The following is a 22,408-nucleotide window of genomic DNA, read 5'->3' as shown; positions in this document are numbered from 1 at the left end:
GGAACAAATACAAAAGGTTGCCCTTTGAAAGAAGACTAGGATAAAGGTTAGCACAACAAGGGGTTGTGAAGAACGCCAGTGCTACCTAAGAAGAAACCTTAGAAAGGATCCTGAATGGTTGAGATGATACAGAACCTAAAGCATTCACTACACAAACTAACATTTAGTGGAGAAGCGATTCTGGTTAGCAAAGGATTGAATGAATTTTCACTTTCAAAGGGGAAGAATCCTCAATTGCAAACTATGGAGAAGGCCATCTCCCCTTTCTCCTCTGCCTTTTCCATGCTCTCTCCCATCTTTTCCTTTGGCTATGAGGTTAAGATCCTATCATTAAAAATGCACTAAAGATTATTAAGTAGAACAAAACACTCCACTGTCGGTAAACTGACTGCTCATCCAGAATACAAACTGTTTAAAAGAGCCATCTTTTGGAGACAGCTGCATTATCAGTTCTCCATATTCAACTAAACATGGATGTGAGGATATATTTTCTCTCTCATCTCTTAAAGCAAGTCCTGTATTTTGTAGGAAAAGTACCCATCTAGTTTTGAATGTTGGACCTGTCTAACAATCTGAATGTACTGATCTACAGGACAGAGATTTAACTGAAATACAGAAAGGTGTGATAGAAATAAACACCCCCAGAGCTGGTACTCTTTGAAGAGAGTGTTTCCTACAGGATTCGTCCCTTCCTTGGTGATTCATGACCTCAGACTATTTATTCGTGTTATCTGTCATTTCTTAAAAAAACCTGATTGCAGCAGCAGCAACTTCACAGCACAGTTCTTAAGAATTCCTCCCTCTGTGTGTGGAAAAAACCCCCACAAACAAAACCAGGTAAAACTTCCTAGAAAAAGCTCTATTTGTTATCAGTTCCACTAGAAATGAAAATTTCTAGCAGGATAATTGCTAGTCCTTCATAGCTACATTTCAACAAAGGAATCACAGAAATCACAGAGAGAAAAATCAAACTACTCAGTGGTCTAATGAGATGCACAGAATCAAAACCGTCTGGAACAGACACGCACCACCTAGAACAGGAGCTTTCCACATCCCTTCTCTCTGCAACTAAAACCCTCCAGAGCAACAAAGAGAAGCTAAACACAAAGAGGTGAGTAGAGCAGCCCACCCGAAAACACACTGCGTAGGTTATTCATTCTCTCCTACAACTGTCAGGTGCAGTTTCACAAATCAGTGCATTTGCCGCCTTGCTTGAGCTGGTTCAATAGGACTATTATACTCACAGTAACTAATGCTCGTCACTGTGGGAAAGGTATGAAGTGGGAGTTTTATAGGGACTCATTCTTGACTCTGTACTAGTCAGCATTTTAATTGATTTAGGACTATACAAATCAAAAGCAGAGAAGTGGTGTGGGCAGAGAGCAAGTGCTTTGGAGGATAATCCTGCAGGATTATTAAATTTAAGATGTAGTATAAGAAAAAGCAAAACCCCAGTAAGATTAAGCTGGGTACAAATTATCACAATCTAAAAGTACTGGAAAAAAACCACCCATTGTAAATCAGTGGCTAAACTATTAAGACAATTACCTTTGGAATGATTTAACTACAACAGAAAAGAACGAAGTGCTACTGGTTGCAATTCTAGCAATTAGTTCACTCTGCTCCAATTCCAGTTTGAATATTCCTCTGCTCATTGTGAAAAGCACAGAACCCCACTGTCAAATTCTCATGAATGAAATAGTTGAAAGTTGGCTTCTTCTGTACTGAAACTGCAGCAGCAAGTGAAAGCAGAAGGAAATGAGTGAAAAATAATGCCAGAATGAAAGCACGCGTACCAGAAAAAAAATAAATATCAGTATGGGACAGACTTGGTAGCCATCCTGATCAGAATGTTCAAGGCCACCATGGGTTGCACACCTCCAGTTTTGCATGTTCCTTAAGGGTGGTAACCATTCATTAACCAATAGCATAGGCTAAGTGATACCACATGGATGCTGGACAAATTCACATTTTTCTGTCCAGTTTAATTAAAAATCAAGGCCCCCCTAAACAAAAATGTCTAATGTGACGCTAAACATTTTGGGCCAGCAAAATATCTTACAAACCTTAAAGACAAAGCACAACAAAATTTCCATTTCTTTGCCCTCTCATGACTAAATTGGAAGCTATATTAATGCTTTCTTTAGTTAATAGATTTGCAGATTTACATGAAGTACTTTAGAAACTCCTAGCATGCATGACCCAAGCACCTTTTCAAGATTTTTAAAACACTTACAGTTGTAAACCCAACACCGTTTTAATACACACAGTTCAATCTTCCTTTCAAATAGGTGACATCTGACAGAATTTCGTTAGTTTTCTGTAAGGCATCAAAACTTTGAGTTCACTCAACTACTATGACTATTTATGTAGAATATATAAAAAAGATTAGTACCTTTTTTACTTTAATCTTCAACAGAAGTACAGTAAGTTTTCTGGTGTCTTGCTACAGCATTCTCATTCATTTTCATGCAGACAATTTCTGGGACAAACCAAACTCAGAACAAAAGTTGAGCGCAGGAAATCACTGAGTTAAGAAATGTCTCTTTCTATTAGTATTTTTATCCTTCTACTAGGTAAGACATTGAATGTGGGTGGGTTTTTTTCCTACAATGGAAAAAAGACGACAGGTGTTTTGTCCATAGTTTTATTTCACCAGGAAGGTTTATACAGTTCTGCATAAAGGTCATTGTATGCACAGCCTGAAGTACAAAGCTCCCTTTGAAAACTCCAGCACAAAGACACTGCATATTGACAACATTAAACAATGTTGTGGGTGGTATAGGGTGGGGGAAAAAAAAATTAAAACAAAACAACATTCTTCCTATTAGAAAAGCAGAATAAAACAAGGCACTTTCAGTAAATAAGTGAAGAACAGAAACAAGCTGTATCAAAAGATTCCACAGAACTGACCCAGAGCACTGTAACAAAATTCTGCAGTAATGAACAAGTGAATACAAAAAGGCACTGCATAATCCTCTCCCTGCAACTCTCCCCTTTCTCAACCAATTAGCCAACTGAACTTGGCACAATGGAATCTTAATTATAAAGTGCATCTCCTGTCTTAATACATTTTGAAAAATAGGCTATATAACATATGGAGCAACATCCCCACGTGTACAATATATTGAAACAAAAATACATTGCAACTAGATTCAATCTAGTTATGAACTGTGCAGAAAAAAATATGGCTTCTTTACAAGTCTTTCAATAACCTCCATATAATCTGGAACATTTTTAAACAAACATGAATGCATTAGCAAGATGGTAAGAGGTAGTGTTCCAAGTAAAAGGCAAACTCACCAATTTTATTGTTACATGGGTATATAGCAAAGGTATCCCAGTTTTTCAAAGCAGCATTACTGAACAAGATGTATTACAGCGTGCTATCTTGGGATGAAAATACACAGTGTTTTGGGGGTCTCATTATTAGTTCCTTCAGCAAAAGTGACCTTTTTTTTTTTTAAAAAAAAATGTCCATCTACAATTCCATTTTCATAAATACTCTTCTCTTGGTACTCTAAGTTTTCCTATTGCATTGCATTAAAATTTCCAGAGAAATATTCTTCAACTTCAGAATTTAAAACCAAGTCATTCTACACTCTTATTAAATGTAAGATGAATCCGTTTTTACTTCAACAAGCATTAATTTATGGCTATAAGAATATGAAAACACAAATAAACAGATGAACACATCCAATGTGTCACATCAGTGGCAACATATGACATGCTAGATGCGTTTGGCGATTTCATGTGAAGCTTTCATCGGTCTGCTACGAAAGTCAGCCAAATTGTGTTTGTACACTACCTAAACTTCAGCTGATTTTAGCCCTTATTAGACTTTAATATATTAAATATACAAAGGCTAGATAAAAACTGAAATCAAAGCAGCACTGGGTATATTTATTACGTTAATAATTTGTAAGGATTTATGTAAACATTCAATATGTGCATTCTTGCTCTTTGCTGTAAATTCTTCACAGCTACTCTATGCCCCTACCCACAGAGTATGTCCCACACCTGAACCTTTCCCAGGTAACAACAGCTGCTATTGATCTATTATTCTTCATCAGCAGTATACGCTACTTCAGCGACTTCGATTTCTGGCACAGAATTTTCAGCCAAAGAGCCACTCCAGCATGTCTCATGATTCTCTTTATCTGAGCTGCAACAAGAGATCAATAAACTTTGTCAAATGAAAACTAATATGATCCTCCATAGTAATTTTATGACGGCGATCCACAAAACATTTATAAAGCTTGTTTAACTTATTGCTTATTCCGGATCTAAAAAGTATCTATCCTGAGGGCCTTTATGCAGCAGAGGTGTGATAAAATGCTGAATTCCTCAGCTGTGCAGAATCTATGCAAGACCGAATATTGAAAAACAAACTTTAACAAAAACTAAAAAGATAAGTAAAAGAATAGTATTTACCAGCTGTCCTCACCCAGGGTACCCTGGTCTGCTTCAACTGCAGAAGACTCCACCTCGCCACTGCACTCACTTTCTTCTCCTGACATTTGACGAGTCATTTTTCCTAAAGACAAATCCCTACAACAGATAAGAACAGAGTACCACCAATCCATACAGCAAATGTTTATCATTGAAGAGCTGTCTAATTTTAAACTTTGCAGTTTCTGGGAACCTATCAATCTCACTCCTACATGCCCCATTTCTTTTATTACTACAGAGATGCAGGGCTTGCACTGGATAGCTATTTAAACAGTTTATTTACTCCAGCTGCTTATTCCCCAACTAAATTAAATCCTCTCCTTGTACCACAATTTGGTAGCTTTACAAAGTTCAAGTCCCAGAGGAGCAATTATGACTTTAGGTAAGAAATTACAAGCAGATGATCCAAGCCATGCACATCTTGCCTAAATGGCAGAAGGATTACAACCAAACATACTCAGAAAGACGACAGGCAGGATGATAAAAAGATTTCTTCAACAGTTTCCCAAGTTTGTCATTGTAAATTTAGAGTCAGCTATTAAGTTTCAGAGCAATACATTTTCCCATTAATGATACAGAGACAGGTAGTAATTTCTTCTTAACAGCAACGCAAATTGGCAGTCTAACTAGCTTGGCTATAAATGAGAATATTGTCATGTAAAATTACCAAAAAAACTTGTTTCCAAAGTATTGCTCTGTGTGGAAAACATACATCAATTTAGTTTAATTTAAATCAATCAAGCTGCCACCTGAAGTTCACAAACTGGATATGGTATTCAAATAAGCATTTTCAATAAGCCACAAGAAGTCCATTTAAATCCTTTTCCAAATATAGTTCACTTAAACCTTATGTCCAAAGATGTGATTTGTCAGTCTGCCTGGATATACTAGACTCAACAATCCAAGCAGTATTAGAATAACTTCTGAAGAGACCATGGGAATTCACTCCTTTGCTAAGAAAACCCCACAATGACTGACTCAGCAGGTTTAGCAGGACACCGAACAGCCCAACATCAACTGCTCCGGGCCTGCTACAAAGTTTAGCAGACAGGCACCATAAAGTTTATTGTGAAACTTCACCATTTTTCCCTTTGATTTAAATGGACAATGTCCAGTGCTATTTAAATGCTATCTGCGGCAGCATTCCAGGCAATTCAGTACAAAATTAAAGACATTAATACAGACATATAATTGCTTGATCACTGTGCTCATCAAAACTTTGAGTACAGAGTTGTATAACTCAGAGCTATTTTTCCACTGCTCTCATCTCTAGCAGGGCATTTAATATAGCCAACATTTCAAAAGCAGAATAGAAATTTTGCTTTATCCTCAGAAGACTTAAAGGATTAGGAAACATAATCCCAGTTACTTCAGAGGGAAAAGATGGGACAAGAAGTTTCTCAGTCATCAGTACTAAACAACAGCTTTTTAGCTAGCACATAAGAAAGAGCCTACTGAAAATATTGCTCTGTGTGTAATTACGTAGGGAAGATTGTTTTCTAAGAACACATTTAAAGCTGGTGCTTGCAACTATATAGAGAAAATGTTTTCCTGAAAAGAAACTCCTAAACCTCACAAAATTTCTACATACCTAATTCTTCTTTCAACAGCATCTATATGAAGTTGCTTTTCACTTAACAATTTCTTCAGCGATTCAACTTCCCTTTGTTTTTCAAGCAGTTCTTTTTGTAGGCGGTAATTTGTTTCCTCCAGAGTTTCACAGAAAGCCTAAAAGGCAGATTTAAGAACAGCTTCCATTTAACTTCAGTGAACTGCCTTTATTGATTTTTCTTTTAGAAACATCATCCTGTAACAGAATTATAGCTGCTTTCCTTTGTATTGATTACTATAAAGAGCTATGTAAACTTTTCTTTTTAAAGTTCTGTCCTTAATGAAACAATGCCACTTTGCTCTGAACAATGAATTTATTACGTTAAATTGCCATGCAAATACTTTATCACATCACTGATATCACAACAAGACAGACTTTCGAAAGAGGTTTATTGCCTTTGATGAGCGGTCCCTAACTTTGAACCTTTTTGCCTATATGGAACATTAGCTGAACTCCCTGCTTCCTTTTTCCCCTCATATAAACTTTGTTGTCACATGATTCGGAAGTCAATTTCAAAGTCTCCAATTACTCCCAAGATGCTAGGAGTATTTGGATAAAGTCTGTATTCTTCCCTTACCCAGGATAAAGAAAAAGTTTTAGAATTCTGTACCCAACAGCTGTTAAAAATACAACAATCATGAGAGGAGACAAATACAAAAACATTTTGAAAAAGTTTAATGAAACACTAAGAACACTTAACTACTCACCCATGGTATGTTGTGTTACTCTGCTGAGCATGACATGTATATATAATACACCCTGATGAATCTGACAGCAAATAATCTCAAAACGTAAAAGTGAAGAGCCAATGTATAATGCAACATCCACCAAATGCAGGAAGTGATAGAAGCTTTGGCACAGAGCCTGCTTTTCTATTACTGGAAAAGAGCAAGTCTACCAACAGTAATGTGCAATTCCGATTTAATAATTCACATATTCTCACTAAATAAGAAACCCACACATAGGGACCCTTGCTTAAAGTCTCTCTTGCACTGAGTTTTAATTTCTTTTACCGATTCAGATAGCAAATTTATCTTAGCTGACAGCCAACGAAGACCAATCATAAGTTAAGCCACATTTATTCACATCTACCAGAGCTGAGAACACATGGCATGGAATTCATCCTCTTTGGTGATTCTGGTTAAGCAGTCATCCTGTTTCATCCAAGTCAGTTAAGTGAATTCTAGTGTATTTTGTAAAACTGTTCAGGGTTGCTGGTGCCCTAACTGAAAATTGCCCATCATTTTCTTAAGAACATAATTAGGTTATATTACTCCTATCTTTAGATTTATGCACATGCACATTTTCCTCTTCAGAGATTAACTAAAATTATTCCACAGGTGGTGCAAACTGTTTCATTGTTCTACATGAAAAATGAACAAAGCCTTTTGGAAAAAGTCATTTCTTAATGCAATCTGTGTATCAGCTGCCCAAGGAAAGGAAGTCACTGTTCACAGCCAAGAAAACATAAACATTTCTGAACGATGCAGTAACAGCAGAAAGGTGAACTGGAGTTGAGAAAGACCTATCAGGGAATTGTGTGTAATGAGGTATCTTGCTCCTTGAAGAGCTGGACACCTGGAGTGTGGTACAATTCTAATACTCAGGCGGGACCAATTTTTCCTCTAACTTCTGGAAAGGCAACAAAACTAGGCCAGCTGGAAGACAGCTTTGATTCCTTCTTCAGTGGATCATGAAACACATATGTCTGGGAAAGGACCTGTGGAAATAATTACCAAGGATGTGACAAAAATAAAACCCAACCAGATTGCTTTAGTGAATATTTTGCCTACATTTCTGTGATTAGTTTTCTATATGGCTGAATTGATTTCTAATGAGGGAGGTACCTGTACCCCTCCCCAAAAAGATAAATATGTTTCGGCAAGTCTTTCTTGAACTGGAATAATAGATGTAGAACAACAGAAGATATCCATATTTTCCATTATTAGGAAAATGGTAACAAGATTATTTTTTTTTGCAATGCTTTGTATGACAACAGTAAAGCAAAACAGAAGTGATTTTTGAGATCCCTTCAAAAATGATCTCCAGGAATAAGTGTGAACCATAGTGCTTGTCCTACAGTTAGGCATTGTTTTGGAAAAAAAAAGAGTGTGAGGGATGGATATACATGCTGTCTGATACGCAGGAGTTCAGGATCCTAACAGGCAGGAGCAGGGCAAAAACCAGGACCACCATCACTGATTTCAGGTGAGCAGACTTCAACCTCTTCAGAAACCTGATTAGAAGAAAGAATCCATAGGAAACCACCTTGGAGACAAGAGCAGTCCAGGAGAGCTAGCTGATAATCAAGGATCATCACCTTCAAGCTCAGTAACAGGTCAGCTCAACAAGTAGGAAGTCAAACAAAGGTTGCAGGAGGCCTGTATGGATAGGCAAGGGACTCCTAACCCAACTCAGACATAAAAAGCAAGTGTACTAGTGGTGGGAGCAAGGAGAGGTGACCAAGTATAGCTCTGCTGTCTGATCTTACAGGAACAGTGCTAAGAAAGTGAAGGCCAATGGAACTGAGTCTGCCAAGGCATGTGAAAGGAAACAAGAAAAGATTCTACAAAGATTCTACGTATCAATAAAAGGAAAACTAGGGAAACCATGGACCTGCTGCCAAATCGACAGCATGTGACAAATCACACTGAAAACATTAAGGTACTCGATCCCATCTTTGCCTTGTCTTGACTGGTAAGCCCAGCCTTCAGGAATACCAGACCTCTGCAACCAGAGGGAAAGACAAGAAAGGGCAAGATAAATTTACCCTCAGTGGAAAACAACCAGGTCAGGGAATATTTAAACAAATTGGACATACGTAAGTCCATGAGGCCTGACACATCGCACCTCTGAGTGCTGAGGGAGCTGGCTGATCTCCAGTTCGCTGTCCACCAGCACCCCAGGTTTCACAATTCAAACATCATAATTGAAGTTTGTAATCAATTATTATTGAGCATCTTTCATGTGGTAAGAGGAGGAGAGAGCTGGGACTCCTCAGTCTGGAGAAGAGAAGGCTCAGGGGGGATCTCATCAATGGGTATAAACACCTGATGGGAAGGAAAGAAGAGGGAGCCAGACTCTTCTTAGTGATGCTCATTGACAGGACAAAAGACAACAGGGTACAAATTAAAAAACAGGAAATTCAATCTGAACACACAAGGTAACTTTTTTTTTTCCGTGATAGTGATCAAAGACTGGAGCGTGTTGCACAGAGAGGTTGTGAAGTCTCCTCTGTAGAATATTCAGCACCTGACTGGACATGGTCCTGGGCAACATGCAGTAGCTGACTTTGCTCGAGCAGGAGAGTTGGACTAGATTATCTCAAGAGGTCCCTTCCAACTTCAACCACTCTGTAATAAGGTGGAGTATCCCTTGGAGACCAGAATCTTACGACAGCTTTCTCAAACAACTTTACAAAAATGGTTAATAGATCAAACTACAACAGCACAGCTATTTTAATAGTTTGCCTGAATTCCTATGGCGGAAGAATAACCCTGAGACTCCACTGCAGTACACATGATCAAAACCTCAATGAAGGCAGCACTTAAACTTCTTTATTAATTATCTGACCAAATAATTCCTGTAGTTCTTGGTAATTTTCATCAACTTAAATAGCTATAATGAAAAGTGATTGTATAGAAATCAAATATGAGTTTATGACACAAGAAACATATCAAATCCTTCAGATGTACATAGTAATATAGCAAGAGCCAAGGTACTCTCACTTACACACAAAACTGGTAACTGAATTTATTTGAAGGAACATCACTTAACGTTCGTGATTTCTACAGTATTAACAATATATGTGCAATTCCAAAATACAGTTATTCTAAAGCAAGAAAACTAAGACCACCTGTTCTAGTCACACTTGATACACCTCTGCATGCCAGTGAAACCTATTTCTAATAAAACAGGCTGCAGCATCCAGTATTGTTTGCTCAATGTACTCAAATGCATGTTGAAAGGCTCTTTTACACCACTACTCACAACAGTTATCTGCAAGAACACTATTCTGGTGGTCAGAATTATCCCTGTTGTTACATTTCATAGCAAGAAACATTTTACTGCAAGACTTGAAGTCTAAGGTCACAATGTGTTGAATGTAAATCTACAAAAAGTTCTCCTTATATTCAACAGTTGACTTAAAGACAAGTTTCATCCACTGGTCATAAAAGGCAAAAAGGAAGAGATTATACCTTGGGATGAAGTACACTGGTCAGATTATCAGTGTGTGCCAATAATCAGACTGTATCAGTTTTAGAAATACATCCATTTGCAAGTTTTTGTGAAAGAACAGAAATAAAAGTCTTTCATTCCACACTGTTCAGCAGATTTTATAATATTCTAACTACTGCCTTCTGCTTTTGTCATATTATGTAGCACTTACCCTGCTCTCTTCTAGACTGTCAAAAGGACCCGGAGGATCATCCAGACAAAGAAATTCTCTCACTGCAAGGCTTTAGCAAATAAAAGAGAGCTAATTACTTGAAGTACAAAAAAGTAACAATGCAAATATGATTGTACATGCACAGTATTTCTTTAACGGACACAAACATCTACCCTCCAATTTACTCTCAAGTATTCAAAATAACATTTACAATATTGTCTCAGTTGTATGGCTTAACCAGAGACAGTATTTAACATATGATTTCAGAAGCTGTGCAAGTACAGAGAGTTAAGCCAATTCAGAACATGATTTTTTTCAAATCTTCATAGAATTCGTCACTACATGACAACTGACAAGCAAGTTTATCACTTTGGTATTGAAGAAGTTTGAAAAATTCTCTTAGTGAAAAATAAATATTAAAAGATGGATGAAAAAGTATGTTGCTAAAATCCATATGCAGGTCCCTTCAGGAAATAATAGTGGAGCTAAGCATGGGTACTGAAACATGCTTATGTGTCTCCATGTTGCTAAGATCATAATTCATTGATATATACACAATTTCTAACTTTTATACATACAGTAGATATTTTTATATATGGAGGAATAAGTTAGAATAAGAAGTGACAAGGTTAACAGGGCATGGATATACTACATCGCTATCTCTAAACACATTTAAAAATTGTGTAAAACTGTCATCTCCCTTGTGCATTGTTTTGCACAGTCCAGAAGAAAGAAGTACGTGTAATCCTGTGCTTTACTATAGAGGATTTTGAGCATCTTGCTCATTCTATCTTCCAAGTTTAGATTACTTTTCACAGAACTCTTCAACATCTCCAAACATGTCACTTCAGCCACCTTTCTAATACTTTCCTGCTCTGTTGTAGTCATTCTTCTGTAAATAACCTCCAGTCAGAATACTGTATTCGCAACCAATTAGCAAGTAGTAACTTACTAGCCATTCTGTGCTTGCACTTCGTACTATAAATCTTTAAATCATCTCCTACTGCAATCAATGCACAAAACCAGAAGATGTAAATCCAGACTAATTCCTTCCCTCTTCTAAGTCCCATGGGAAGGTAAGAGTAAAAGGAAGGAATTTTCTGCCTTCTGCTCATTTTCTGTGTTTGAGGCAGATGCAAAGTACAAACACAAGAAAGGAAACTTTTACCCAACTACAAACCTAATCAAACAGTTTCAGGTTTGGCAAGCAAAACCAGAAGAGAAATTTCTTGTGCAAACACTAACCATTGATTATACCATCACTTTTAGTTTTAGAAAAGCTCTGGACAATATTTATCTAAAATATATTAAACCTTTACTTTGTTGCCCTCTCCACCGTCTCACATTAGTCAATCTGTGCAAGCCATAGCCTAAACCTGTACTACTAAAACCAATTCCTCCATGTACTTTTAGAAAAAATAAAAAAATTCTGCTACAGAAACCAAGATCACCGCTCCAATTGGCACAAAAAATGATAGATGGTAACAAGTCATTAGTTCAATGATTAGAAAACATAACCTCAAACCAAGGGACATGGTATTCAGGCATATAAAATACATTTCAAGGAGAGCAGCAGGGTTGGTTTTTTCCTTTCCAAATAGTTTAATGTCCGAAACGACCTTTTTCCAACATGATGCTCAAGTCCATTCCTTAATGGCTGAATTGTTCTTTTCATAAAGATGCTGAAGGAACTCACGTATGCCTAATGCAGAAGAATTCATTATGTGGAAAAAATTTTGCTTACCATTTTCTTCAATATCTTCACCCTAATTCACACAGCTCAGTTCAAACATTTTAAAAGTATTTAACTTCTAAGTTTTGCGAGTAATTTTATTGTGTTATGAAAGAGTAACATTGAAATGTCATAACATGCAGTAATGCTTGTGAGAAAAAAACAAAATATCCAGAAAAATAACTCTGCAAAAATATCAAATCTACATATATCATCAACTTACATCAGATCAAACACATTTTCTTTGGTTTCCTACAGCTGCTGACAGAAAACTGTCTTTTTCTACAGTTTTCAAAACTTCTGAAATTGGAAGTTGTAGATTCACTATTTTCCATAAAGAGATCAAGAAACTTAAAAGCCACAGGTCACCGAAAACATTGTTTCATTATTTAAAATACACACCTGATGGCACAAACATTCAATTGCAGCCTAGCTGTACTGTCTGCTCTGACCCTGCTCTCCCCTCCTGGGGTTGCACCTCTTCCTTTCATTTACAAACAGGAGAAAATTCTGCTTTAAAAGTTTCACAGAATTCTTGTACATCACATGACAGATTGCTGTACGTGGCTTCTTTCTTTACTCCTGTGCTACCTGGCATCCTCCTTAAGGGAGGCAGCGATGCCAGCTCACACCAGCACTACAAAGGGCAGCAAGGGCCAGTGTGGCACAGGGGATCCCTGACAAGACTCAACAGCTGACCGAGTTCCTCCCTTTCAAGCTTCTTACACAGGGTGGAGGCAGAGGAGAGCTGTGTCATCTAGATAAAGCCAAATTACACTTCTGTTTAGCAGGTAAAACTTCTTTCTCCCGCTCTGTGAATTGTATGAAATTTTCTTGAACACATTAAACTCTGTGGGTGGATTTCAATCTGATCTTTCACTGAATCTTTAATAGAAGGCAAAATATAAGAAATCCATAGAACACAAACTCTAAATTTAGTCACCTGCATACCATCCTACATTTTATCTTCAAACTACTTTGTGAATCCAGTTTTATTAAAAAGTAGGTGTACCAAATGAGGTCTCCTATCCCTGAAGGGCAAATTTCCTACTGTCAGTATGTCTCAATGATAATATAGTGCATAAAGAGAAATAAAAGAGACTTCAAAGGCTCATCTGGTTTTGGTGCTACCCAAGCAATTTGACTTAATTGCAAAACTGTAGAAGTAAATTGTGCACTTTTAAGGAGGAAGCAGAGTCAGATGCTCACCACCGCTCATATAAGGTGCAAATATTATTTTTCATTAATGGTAACTTATTCTTTGATAAGTAGGTAAAAAAAATACTAATAAAGAAATCAGACAGATCAAGTTTCCCTAGTTCTAATCTCTTCCCAAGGTATCCAGACCTTCCATAGATCCAAACAGTAGAACATAAGCTGTAACAATAGGTTATAAAGTCTATTAAAAATCTTAATCTTCATGTAGAGTCTTACACAGCCAAGGTCAGTTTTCCTCAAAACCACGTTTCAATTAACTATCTGTTCATTAACCAAAATACAAACTGATTCCACAAACATTTAAATGCCTTTTTCCATTTCGTAAGTGATACAGTCTAAAAGTTATGTTTTGGAACTTTTTGCCTTAAATTATGACAAACACCATTTTGTCCAATATGGACCACCATCAAGATACAAACAAGCTAGCTGAGACACCAAACTAGCTGCAACAACATGAAGCATAAAGCCTTTGTGTGCTGTTATTCCATCTGAATATGAGAAAGAACTTCTTTACTTGGAGGGTGACAGCACTGGCACAGGCTGCCCAGAGAGGCTGTGGAGTCTCCTCTGGAGACATTCAAAACCCGCCAGGATGCTCTAGGTGCAACCTGCTCAGGTGAACCTGCTTTAGCAGCCAGGGGGTTGGACTGGGTGATTTCCAGAGGTCCCTTCCAACCAGACCATTCTGTGATTTTATTCTATTCAAGCAGACCAGTCACTTATGTTATGCTGCTGCAGACAGACATTGAGAGGATAATTCCTTTTTTTTGGCACACCTATTATTATGTAATTTAACAAACAGGAAGTTCTTAAACTTATCAGCCACATAGCTCACGCATATAATCATGTTTAATTGCCACTGACAGAAACTCCCAGGTTGATCCCAATTTCTTTTTCTATTTAAGCTTTCTGTCTCTGATATCTCACAGCAAAGCTTCGCAACTCAGTGTGACATACTGAGAGATGACTATGAATCATCCAAGACATTAACATTCCTTACCTTCCCTATACCCTTGATGATTTCATATGCCTTGTTTAGCCAGCCCTTTCCTAAGACAGCATTCTTGCAGGGATGTTTGTCTGTAGTTCCATCTGTTCTTGCTTTTTTCCCTGTACCTCTAGCAGACCCTCTTTTGAAACTAAATGCTATGTTTTAGCACTGGACTATGTGGAAATGCAATTCAGATTCCCACAGCAAAAACTTCCCCCCTCCCCCCAGTTCCTCTTCAGCAGTTTTTATGCAACTTTTTGACTATTGCTGAATACTGAACTGATTCAGAAAACTGTATCAATACCAATAGTTATTTTCCAGGTTGTAAAACACAATTGAGTTTATGATTCTGTATGTACATACTTGCTGTCAATTTGCACTTCATGACATGAAAATGAGTGTCACTTGGTGCCTCAGGATCCCTCTACAATACTTCATAATTTCATTGTTCATTCCCTTCTCCAGATAATTTCCAGATATTCTGAACAACAGTGCCTGTAAACTGTGATCCAGCATGCCATGTATAATACCCCGAGATTTTCATCAATCCTTTTCCCCTTGCCTTTCAACCATTTTATACAAGCTCCTTCATAACTACTCGTTAGATACATTTCCCTCTGCAAAAGACATTATTGCTTTTCCAAGTATTATTTTTATTTACCTGTTTATCACTTTGGTTCTTTTTTATTACAAGCAGTACCAAAAGTCAGACTGACTTACTGGTCTCTAGCTTTCAGATGCAACAGTCAAATGCCTTATAAAAGCGTGCCAAATGTAGTAATAGCCATTCTACTAAAAAGCAGCTACGAGCATTATATAGTCTCACACCACAGCTCAGCAATTTCACATTTTACTTCCTCTAAAATTCGTAAGGGAATGCTGTTTTCTCTAGAGATTTCCTTACTCTTTGTTTTTAATGAAGTTTTAGATGAAGACAGTTCCTCAGAATCATTCCTCAAAGAATCTCTGATACAGCAACCTCAACTTTTTTTATTTCTGGTGTTGCAAATGCTCTGCCACTGCAACTTTCTTACTCAAATTCTCTTTTGGGCTATATTAAAACGATTTTAGATTTCATTTGCCAAAATTGTGTTGTGCTTATCTTCCAGTTTTGGAAGAACCTTAAACTTTGTATGAAAAAAGAAAATGTTCAACTAGACTTCTGCACTTGTTTTTTTTAGACTCTTAAACTGTTTTGATTTGTGGTTAACATTTACTTATGTAAAGCAGTCTGTAAAGGTACTTCTATTACTATCACGTTGTATAAATTAAAAACGTTCAGTTTAATACACATTTTAAGAACTAGTCGTATAATAGTGTAGGTACTTTGCATTATGAAAGCCTAACATTTAATCTCAATATAAATTAACAATGTAGCAATTCCACATTCAGCACACAGAAGTAATGTTTTAGGAGTAAACATGGGATTAGGCTAACATTTTAAATATTACAGCTTTCAGTTAGTAGTTAACCATATACAATTAAAAATACTGCACACACACACACCCCCCCCCCATGTTTTTTTTTGCTTAGGTTCGGACAGGATTAATTTAATAAGATATTAAATAATTCACATAATGACCAAACGCACAAAACTGATGTTACTAAATTCCTTACTGAATTGCTCAAAGATATACTGTCTGAGTCTAGGCACCTATATGAGGAATTTAGACAAAAAAAAAAAATCCAAATCCACAACCAAAGTTGAATCACATACCAGTTAGCAATATCTTTGTGAGCTACTAGGTTCTGGAGGAATGCCTGTAGTCCCAACTGTCGATCTTCCAAGAAGTCAGGATTGTAATTATCCTTGAACCAGCGCTTTGGGGGAAGAGCCAACCGAAAGCCTGGAAACATATCTTTTAGCTGAAATAGAAATCAAAGCCAAAGAAAACCAAGGGGAAAATGTCTTTATGAAATACTGAATTTGACACAGGCACTGACTGTACTCAGAATTACAGGATCTTTCTGTCTATTGTTAACTTCAAGCACAAGGTAAGTCTCAAACATAAATACAATCACACTATAGCATAAATTGTGGGCACATTTCTGTCATTTGCTGTGATACCTCACACAATCAAATAACCTCTCAAATTTACCACATAAAACAGGAAATGTAGAATCTTACTTTGTTATTTAACATCTCAGAGTCTGCTATTTAATGCCTTTCAATCAGTAAATCCAAGAAAATTTTATGTAAGTAAAATGTATCAGATAAGTAAGCATTTCAGTGGAGTTTCTTCTAAAGCACTCAGGGATAGCAAGTACTAAATAAACTTAAAAAAAAATATGCAAAAGCCCATTACAGACCTACAACTCTGCAACTCATCTTTTTTGGGGGGGGCTAGCAGAATGAATTACAACACATGCATGAGATACTTCTAGTAAAGAGTAGCTCCCTTGTACACCCAGAATATTAAAATTTCAACATACATTTGAATGCGGCCCAAACCCTAGTACCAACATGCAAAATTGCTTTTTTAAGTCACTTAAATAGTAATAGGGTATACTCAACATCAGAAATACCTACAGTTTTTCTTTGAATTCATAAATTAAATATGCAAGTGGATGGAAGCATAAAATTCTATAATGATGGATCTGTCCAAGGATGCCAATTAATTTATCTAATATGCATGAATATAAAAAAAATTAACACTTTCATAAACCCCAATTTTTAGATGTGTTTTATTGGAAGGGATGCTTGACACAAAGAAATCTTGGAAGAGGATTTACAACCAACAGGAAATTTACAAAATCTAATGTTCCTCCAACTGCCACAAGAATCATTTATTCTTTTCCTGAAGACAGGATTAAGTCAACTTCTGTCAGGGATATACTGCACACACCTAATAGTTGTATGAATTTTCCAGTGACAGGGATTCCAGAATCTGCCTTGAAAACAATTTAGCACTCAGTGTTTACCTAGCTACAAGGTAATTCTTCAGAGGGTATCTTGATTTAAGCCTTCTGACAATAACTTTACTTATTTAACTACTCCTTCTGGACTCATGAAAAATGATAACAGATTGCTCTTTCAACAGATTAAGTTTTTAAGAAGTTAAAACCACAAACTATTTCAGCTAGAATCTCTCTAAACAGTTTAAAGGGAGAACCATGTTAGTGGATCATCCTTTCTCATCTAAGTGCCATTTCACAGGACAAGAAAGGTGCTTTTTTCACATCACAAGTATTGTATATTCCAAAAGCCCATGATAACTATTAGTTTCTTATTTATAGAATGCTTTATTATTAAAGCCTTGCTCTATTTCTGCATTTAATTATTTAAGCATATGTTTTCCTCCTCCTAAATTTCATCTTGATATTAGACTCTTCTTGGTAATTTTTAAGTTTATCTTTGGTCATGCAAAGTTCCTTCATCTTCTTACCAAGCTATTATTAATACCATATATGTTAGCATCCTCTATGCTTCACAACCCCTCTTAAGTTAATAAAATACTGAATAAAACTGAACCCAGAGAAGATAAAAAAATGCGTTCCTGTGTTAGATGTAGAGAGGACTGCAGACAACCATTGCTGGGAAAGCTCTTCAACCACACAGATTTCTGCTTAATGGTAATTTCACTTGTCTGGTAATGCAGACCATGTAATTTATTTCTAAGGAAAGAGTATGCCTACCCACAGATTACTCCTTTTGTGGATGAAGACAGTATGAGAAAGCTAGCTGCTGTCAGCAGAGTAATTTTCAACAGCACAGTCCTAGGGCACTCTTTCCTGAACACTCCTCAGACACAGCAGGAAAACTGTGGGTCAGAGAAGTTATGCTGGCTGTGATTGCCTGCTTAGATCCAGCATCTTTTTTAGATGTCTCTCCCCTACATCATCAAATGATACACTATGCATATCACATGAGGCACATGCTCAGGGAGAAATGGGTAACTTCTTGGTTCTTAAGACTGGCCTTTAAGATAATGAAATCATTATTTGCATAATATCAATACCAGCACAGTAATAAACTTTACAAAGTTCTTTTCCCACCATTTATGGGACCAAAGAGCATTCTTCACATACTTCTCCAATCCACTAGGCTTTCTTACAGAAAACCATGCATCTAGCCAAATGTCTTTACTTTAGCCTTTGCTCTTAACCCCTCAAGCTCTGTCATGTTCTAACATCCAATAAAATAAAATTTCTTGTTAACATTACAGCAAGACAGTATTTCAGTCTTTGCTGTAACATTCGCTATGTGCTTCTTACAGTTTGCTCTCAAGTAACTGAGTTATTTTACTGCCTCCTTCCCTTACTTCCATCTCTAATGAATTATATAAAACTTAACCTATCGCTTTTAGCATCCTGTGACAGTTCATCGTGCATCTCAGCACTTCTGCGTTAAGTCTTTCAAAGACTGTACTGCTCTCCTTGTGCTTATCTCTTTTTTTTTAAAAAAATTACTTTTGACTTAGATCATTATGTGGCTTCTTGTGTACCTATACTGGCATTATCTCATTCTTCCTTTACTTTGGATTACTTTGCCATCATCATCTATTTGTCTTCTTTCAGTAGGTGTGGAGTTTTCATAACCTTTTCATTGCCTGCAAAGTAGATGGCTTCGACAAAAAACATATTGTTCACACTTGAAATCTGTTCAAGTCTTAACCTGCTGCTGCACTTATTAGTTTCATTCGTTAAAGCTAAGTTAATGGTTTTGAGCTCTTTTACTCCCACTCATTTCTGTTTTATTAGCTGTTCCTTACTGAAGTATTTCAGAAACCAGCTGAAGAACAAAACACTTTCTAAGATACTCTGGTCATCTGTTTTGTGGCTTGTTTTTCTGTTTTTTGTCGGGGTTTTTTTTTTGAGAGATCAGGGCAAATAAAGAGTGCTATTAAAAAGTTCACTAGCTGCTTCTGTTAGTTAACTGAGCTGCATTAATTCATCTAGTCCTGATTTTGTCTAAGCATGTCCCTATAGGGACACTGTTCTTATTTTCACATTTTCTTCATTTTTAGCCACTGCCAAAATCCAACTCTCAGTTTGGACTTGTGAATAAGTATGTACCTGACATATACAAAACATACTGCTCTTTTGCCTTTACCTGGTCTTCCTGAAAAGCCATTCCCCTCTCTGTTAATACCTCGAACTTATACATGTAGTGATCAATTATTCAATTCAGTTGGCATTTAATGCCAAGTTTCAAGTACTGTTTCAGGGAATGAGTAATTGCCACCAACTTCAAGAAGGACGGTGGGGGAAAGGATTTATAAGATAGTATAATTCTCTTGTTCATAGTGGAATTCTAGGAGATACAGAAAATCCTGACAGTACACATGCATACAACTTCACGTCTGCATTTGCCATTAGAGAACAAGGAATTGCCAGTGTTGCACTGCATCTTTTTAACCACTGATGGCACATTTAACCATTTAATCTTCAGTTTGCAAGACATTATGCTTTTTATGATACAGAAATGCCAGTTCCAGGAACTGAAACATACCATAATTCTAAAACTTCTAGAGAATTATAGAACAGCAACATATTAAAGGTTTAGATGTATACTGAAAGATGAAAAAGCTTCAGTAAGCAACACAAGGCAATAATAAAGTTCTTCCTTTGAAACAGAAATCCTAATACCCATGAATAGTGTGAGAAGCCAAACATTTTTGTCTAAGATTTGACTGCAAAGATTAAGGACTTCACTTGTAAAATCTAAACATCTATTCTAAAATGAATACCTGTGGCATTTTAATTTTTCAGACTACTGATAACCACACTGAAAGTCAATGTATGTAAACCAGTTCTTGACCTGTATCTGACATAGCTGACCAAAATACAAACTGTTACATGACTTGACTTCTGAAATTGGAGTTGAAACTCCCAGAACACAAACATTTCAAAAGAAGTCAGGCTTTCACCAATATCAAGGCATTCCTTAATTTAGGATAAACTGAATTAAAGGCAGAAATTTCTTCAGAAAGAAATCTCTAAAGTAATTCACATTCAACAATATGTATCAGTTTAGACTGCATTGATCTTTTAAAGATAGCCTAAAAGACATCCAAATAGGTCAAGCCAAGAACCCACAGAAATGTGTAAGTTCGTGTCCATAATCAAAACTAAATCAGAATTATGTTTTTATTGACTAGGCACGTTGATCCAAGGAGAAGAAAAGATATACAAAAAGCCCCTTACTATAGGTAAAAAAGGGAGTGTTAAAATGTTACAAGCCTGAACATGAATGAACATAATAGCAGAAAACGCGTTAAACTTGCAATGAAAGATTATTCTTAGGACTTGACAGTAGGACAAAGAAAAGTGTACTTCTGCTTTTCTAGTTCAATGATTCTATAGATATAATGCTGAATGCGATAGCCAAACACTATTTACCAATTAAAAAAAAACCCACAACTTGTACAAATGTTTTTTTTTCTTTCAAGTGTTCTAAAAATACGAAGTTGCTGACTCAGAACTCCTATTTACCTATCATATCTGTCTTCAGCTTTAAAGAGCTGAAATATTTCACAATTACCTTTGAAAACACTGAAAACTACTGACTGACCAGCATACAAAGAACTACTTATGTTCATGAAACTTCAGTTTTATCATGAAAAAAGCAGAGATTATTGCACTGAAAAGGACTGAAAAATTATTGGATCATTCCTGCAAGAGAATACAGGCCCCTATTTCTACTTCCATGCAGGGGATACAACTGTTTAATAGTTGTATTACCTTTATCACATAGTTTAGGAATAAAGTATGAAGCACACCAACAATTTCAGATGAAGAAATACCATCTTTACATTAGTTATTTCATGCATCTTAGGAAAAATGAGGAATTGTATGTTTTTCAATCATTAATACAGTATGCGTTCTATATGCAGTAAAAAATGGCAAGAAAAAAGGGTGACCAAAATGTGAGACAAAGAAAATGAAACATGAAAGAAGAGAGGCAAGTTAGCTGAGAATTTAACGATGTTTAATTCTCACCTTGTCGTTAAGCCTGGAGAAGTCAGTGTACCGTCTGAAAACCACCCAACTTTCCTCTGGACTTCTTTTTACCAGTATTTTGTACACCTGTGTGGAAAAACAGGAAAAAAGGTACAGAACTTCACATTGTATTGGCTGAAGGCTGAAGTTATCCTTTATTTCTTAATGCTACAAAACCTGTGGATAAAATGAGACTCTTTAATTGGATTTAAAAAACCCCAACACCACGAACTTAATTTCAGTACAAACAGTATAAATTAATTTCAGAATTTAAGGAAGGAGTTTCTATAATTCTTAAGTATATTTAACTATTTTAGGTCTCTAAGAAAGGGCTTGTGCAACTGCATCCAGATTTCTTCCACAGAGAAACAAGCCTCAGCTATCAATGGGGTAAATCAAGTATGTTTTAGTGATCTACTTTAACCTTTGCTGAATTATAGTTTTACTCATTAATCCTTGAAGCTAATCTTACTTTTAAGATGACTGTAATAATCAGGTACTGAGTGCTATATTGTTTTAAAATGTCTCATCTGACTTGCTTCAAAAGGGAAAGTGAGCCAGGATAAAAATAACATCCTCCCCTGATTTCATTTGTCTCGAACATTAGGTTTTGTCTTTCCAGGCAAAATATGACCACTTCCCTAGATAACTGCACCAGAACGGTTATACTAGCACTGTAGAACTGAAGTAACAGACCCTTTGAATCAGGTTTAGCAAGACAACAGCACAGCAGTACCATCTTCCTATTTAAAAGCAAATGCATTAATAACAGAAAAAAAAAATCAATCACCTTTTACAGAGGACTGATACTCAAAATGCCTGAACACAATGAATCTAACAACACACAACTTCATCTAGAAAATACCAAGCAGTGTCTAGGAAAGAAGAGTTCTTATCTCACAACCTTACTTTCACATAAGGAAAGAGAGGCTCTGTGATTGTACTGTGTTAGCTTTCCTAGGCTAGGTGCTTGCCAGTTAAAAAAAAAAAAAAAAAAAAGAATACAAGAAAGAAAAAGGTATTTTTGGAATCATAAACAATCCCTTATACTCATTTAACCAAATTCTATTT

At 36.4% G+C, this 22,408-nt stretch overlaps 1 protein-coding gene across 10 annotated transcripts in view; it reads right to left on the bottom strand.

Moving 5' to 3' along the window:
• Nucleotides 1-2,633: 2,633 nt before the first annotated feature.
• Nucleotides 2,634-22,408, bottom strand: part of SNX16 (sorting nexin 16) — a 28,206-nt gene continuing 8,431 nt past the window's right edge. For 8 of the 10 annotated variants that reach the window (XM_056331361.1, XM_056331363.1, XM_056331359.1 and 5 more), the window contains 6 exons: nt 21,338-21,424; nt 16,113-16,261; nt 10,455-10,524; nt 6,044-6,180; nt 4,435-4,551; nt 2,634-4,165 (listed from right to left, as the gene is read on the bottom strand). In XM_056331361.1, the coding sequence (XP_056187336.1) occupies nt 4,060-4,165; nt 4,435-4,551; nt 6,044-6,180; nt 10,455-10,524; nt 16,113-16,261; nt 21,338-21,424 (666 nt within the window). In that variant the 3' untranslated portion in view covers nt 2,634-4,059. Of the gene's footprint in view, nt 4,166-4,429; nt 4,552-6,043; nt 6,181-10,454; nt 10,525-16,112; nt 16,262-21,337; nt 21,425-22,408 lie in introns of those variants that run through there. The other 2 variants (XR_008820712.1, XM_056331367.1) reach the window with 2 other exon arrangements.

Source organism: Falco biarmicus, chromosome 3, assembly GCF_023638135.1.
Source record: "Falco biarmicus isolate bFalBia1 chromosome 3, bFalBia1.pri, whole genome shotgun sequence".
Lineage (NCBI taxonomy): Eukaryota > Metazoa > Chordata > Aves > Falconiformes > Falconidae > Falco > Falco biarmicus.
The sequence above is the reverse complement of the archived record's forward strand: the minus strand, read 5'-3'. Positions and strand labels throughout refer to the sequence as shown.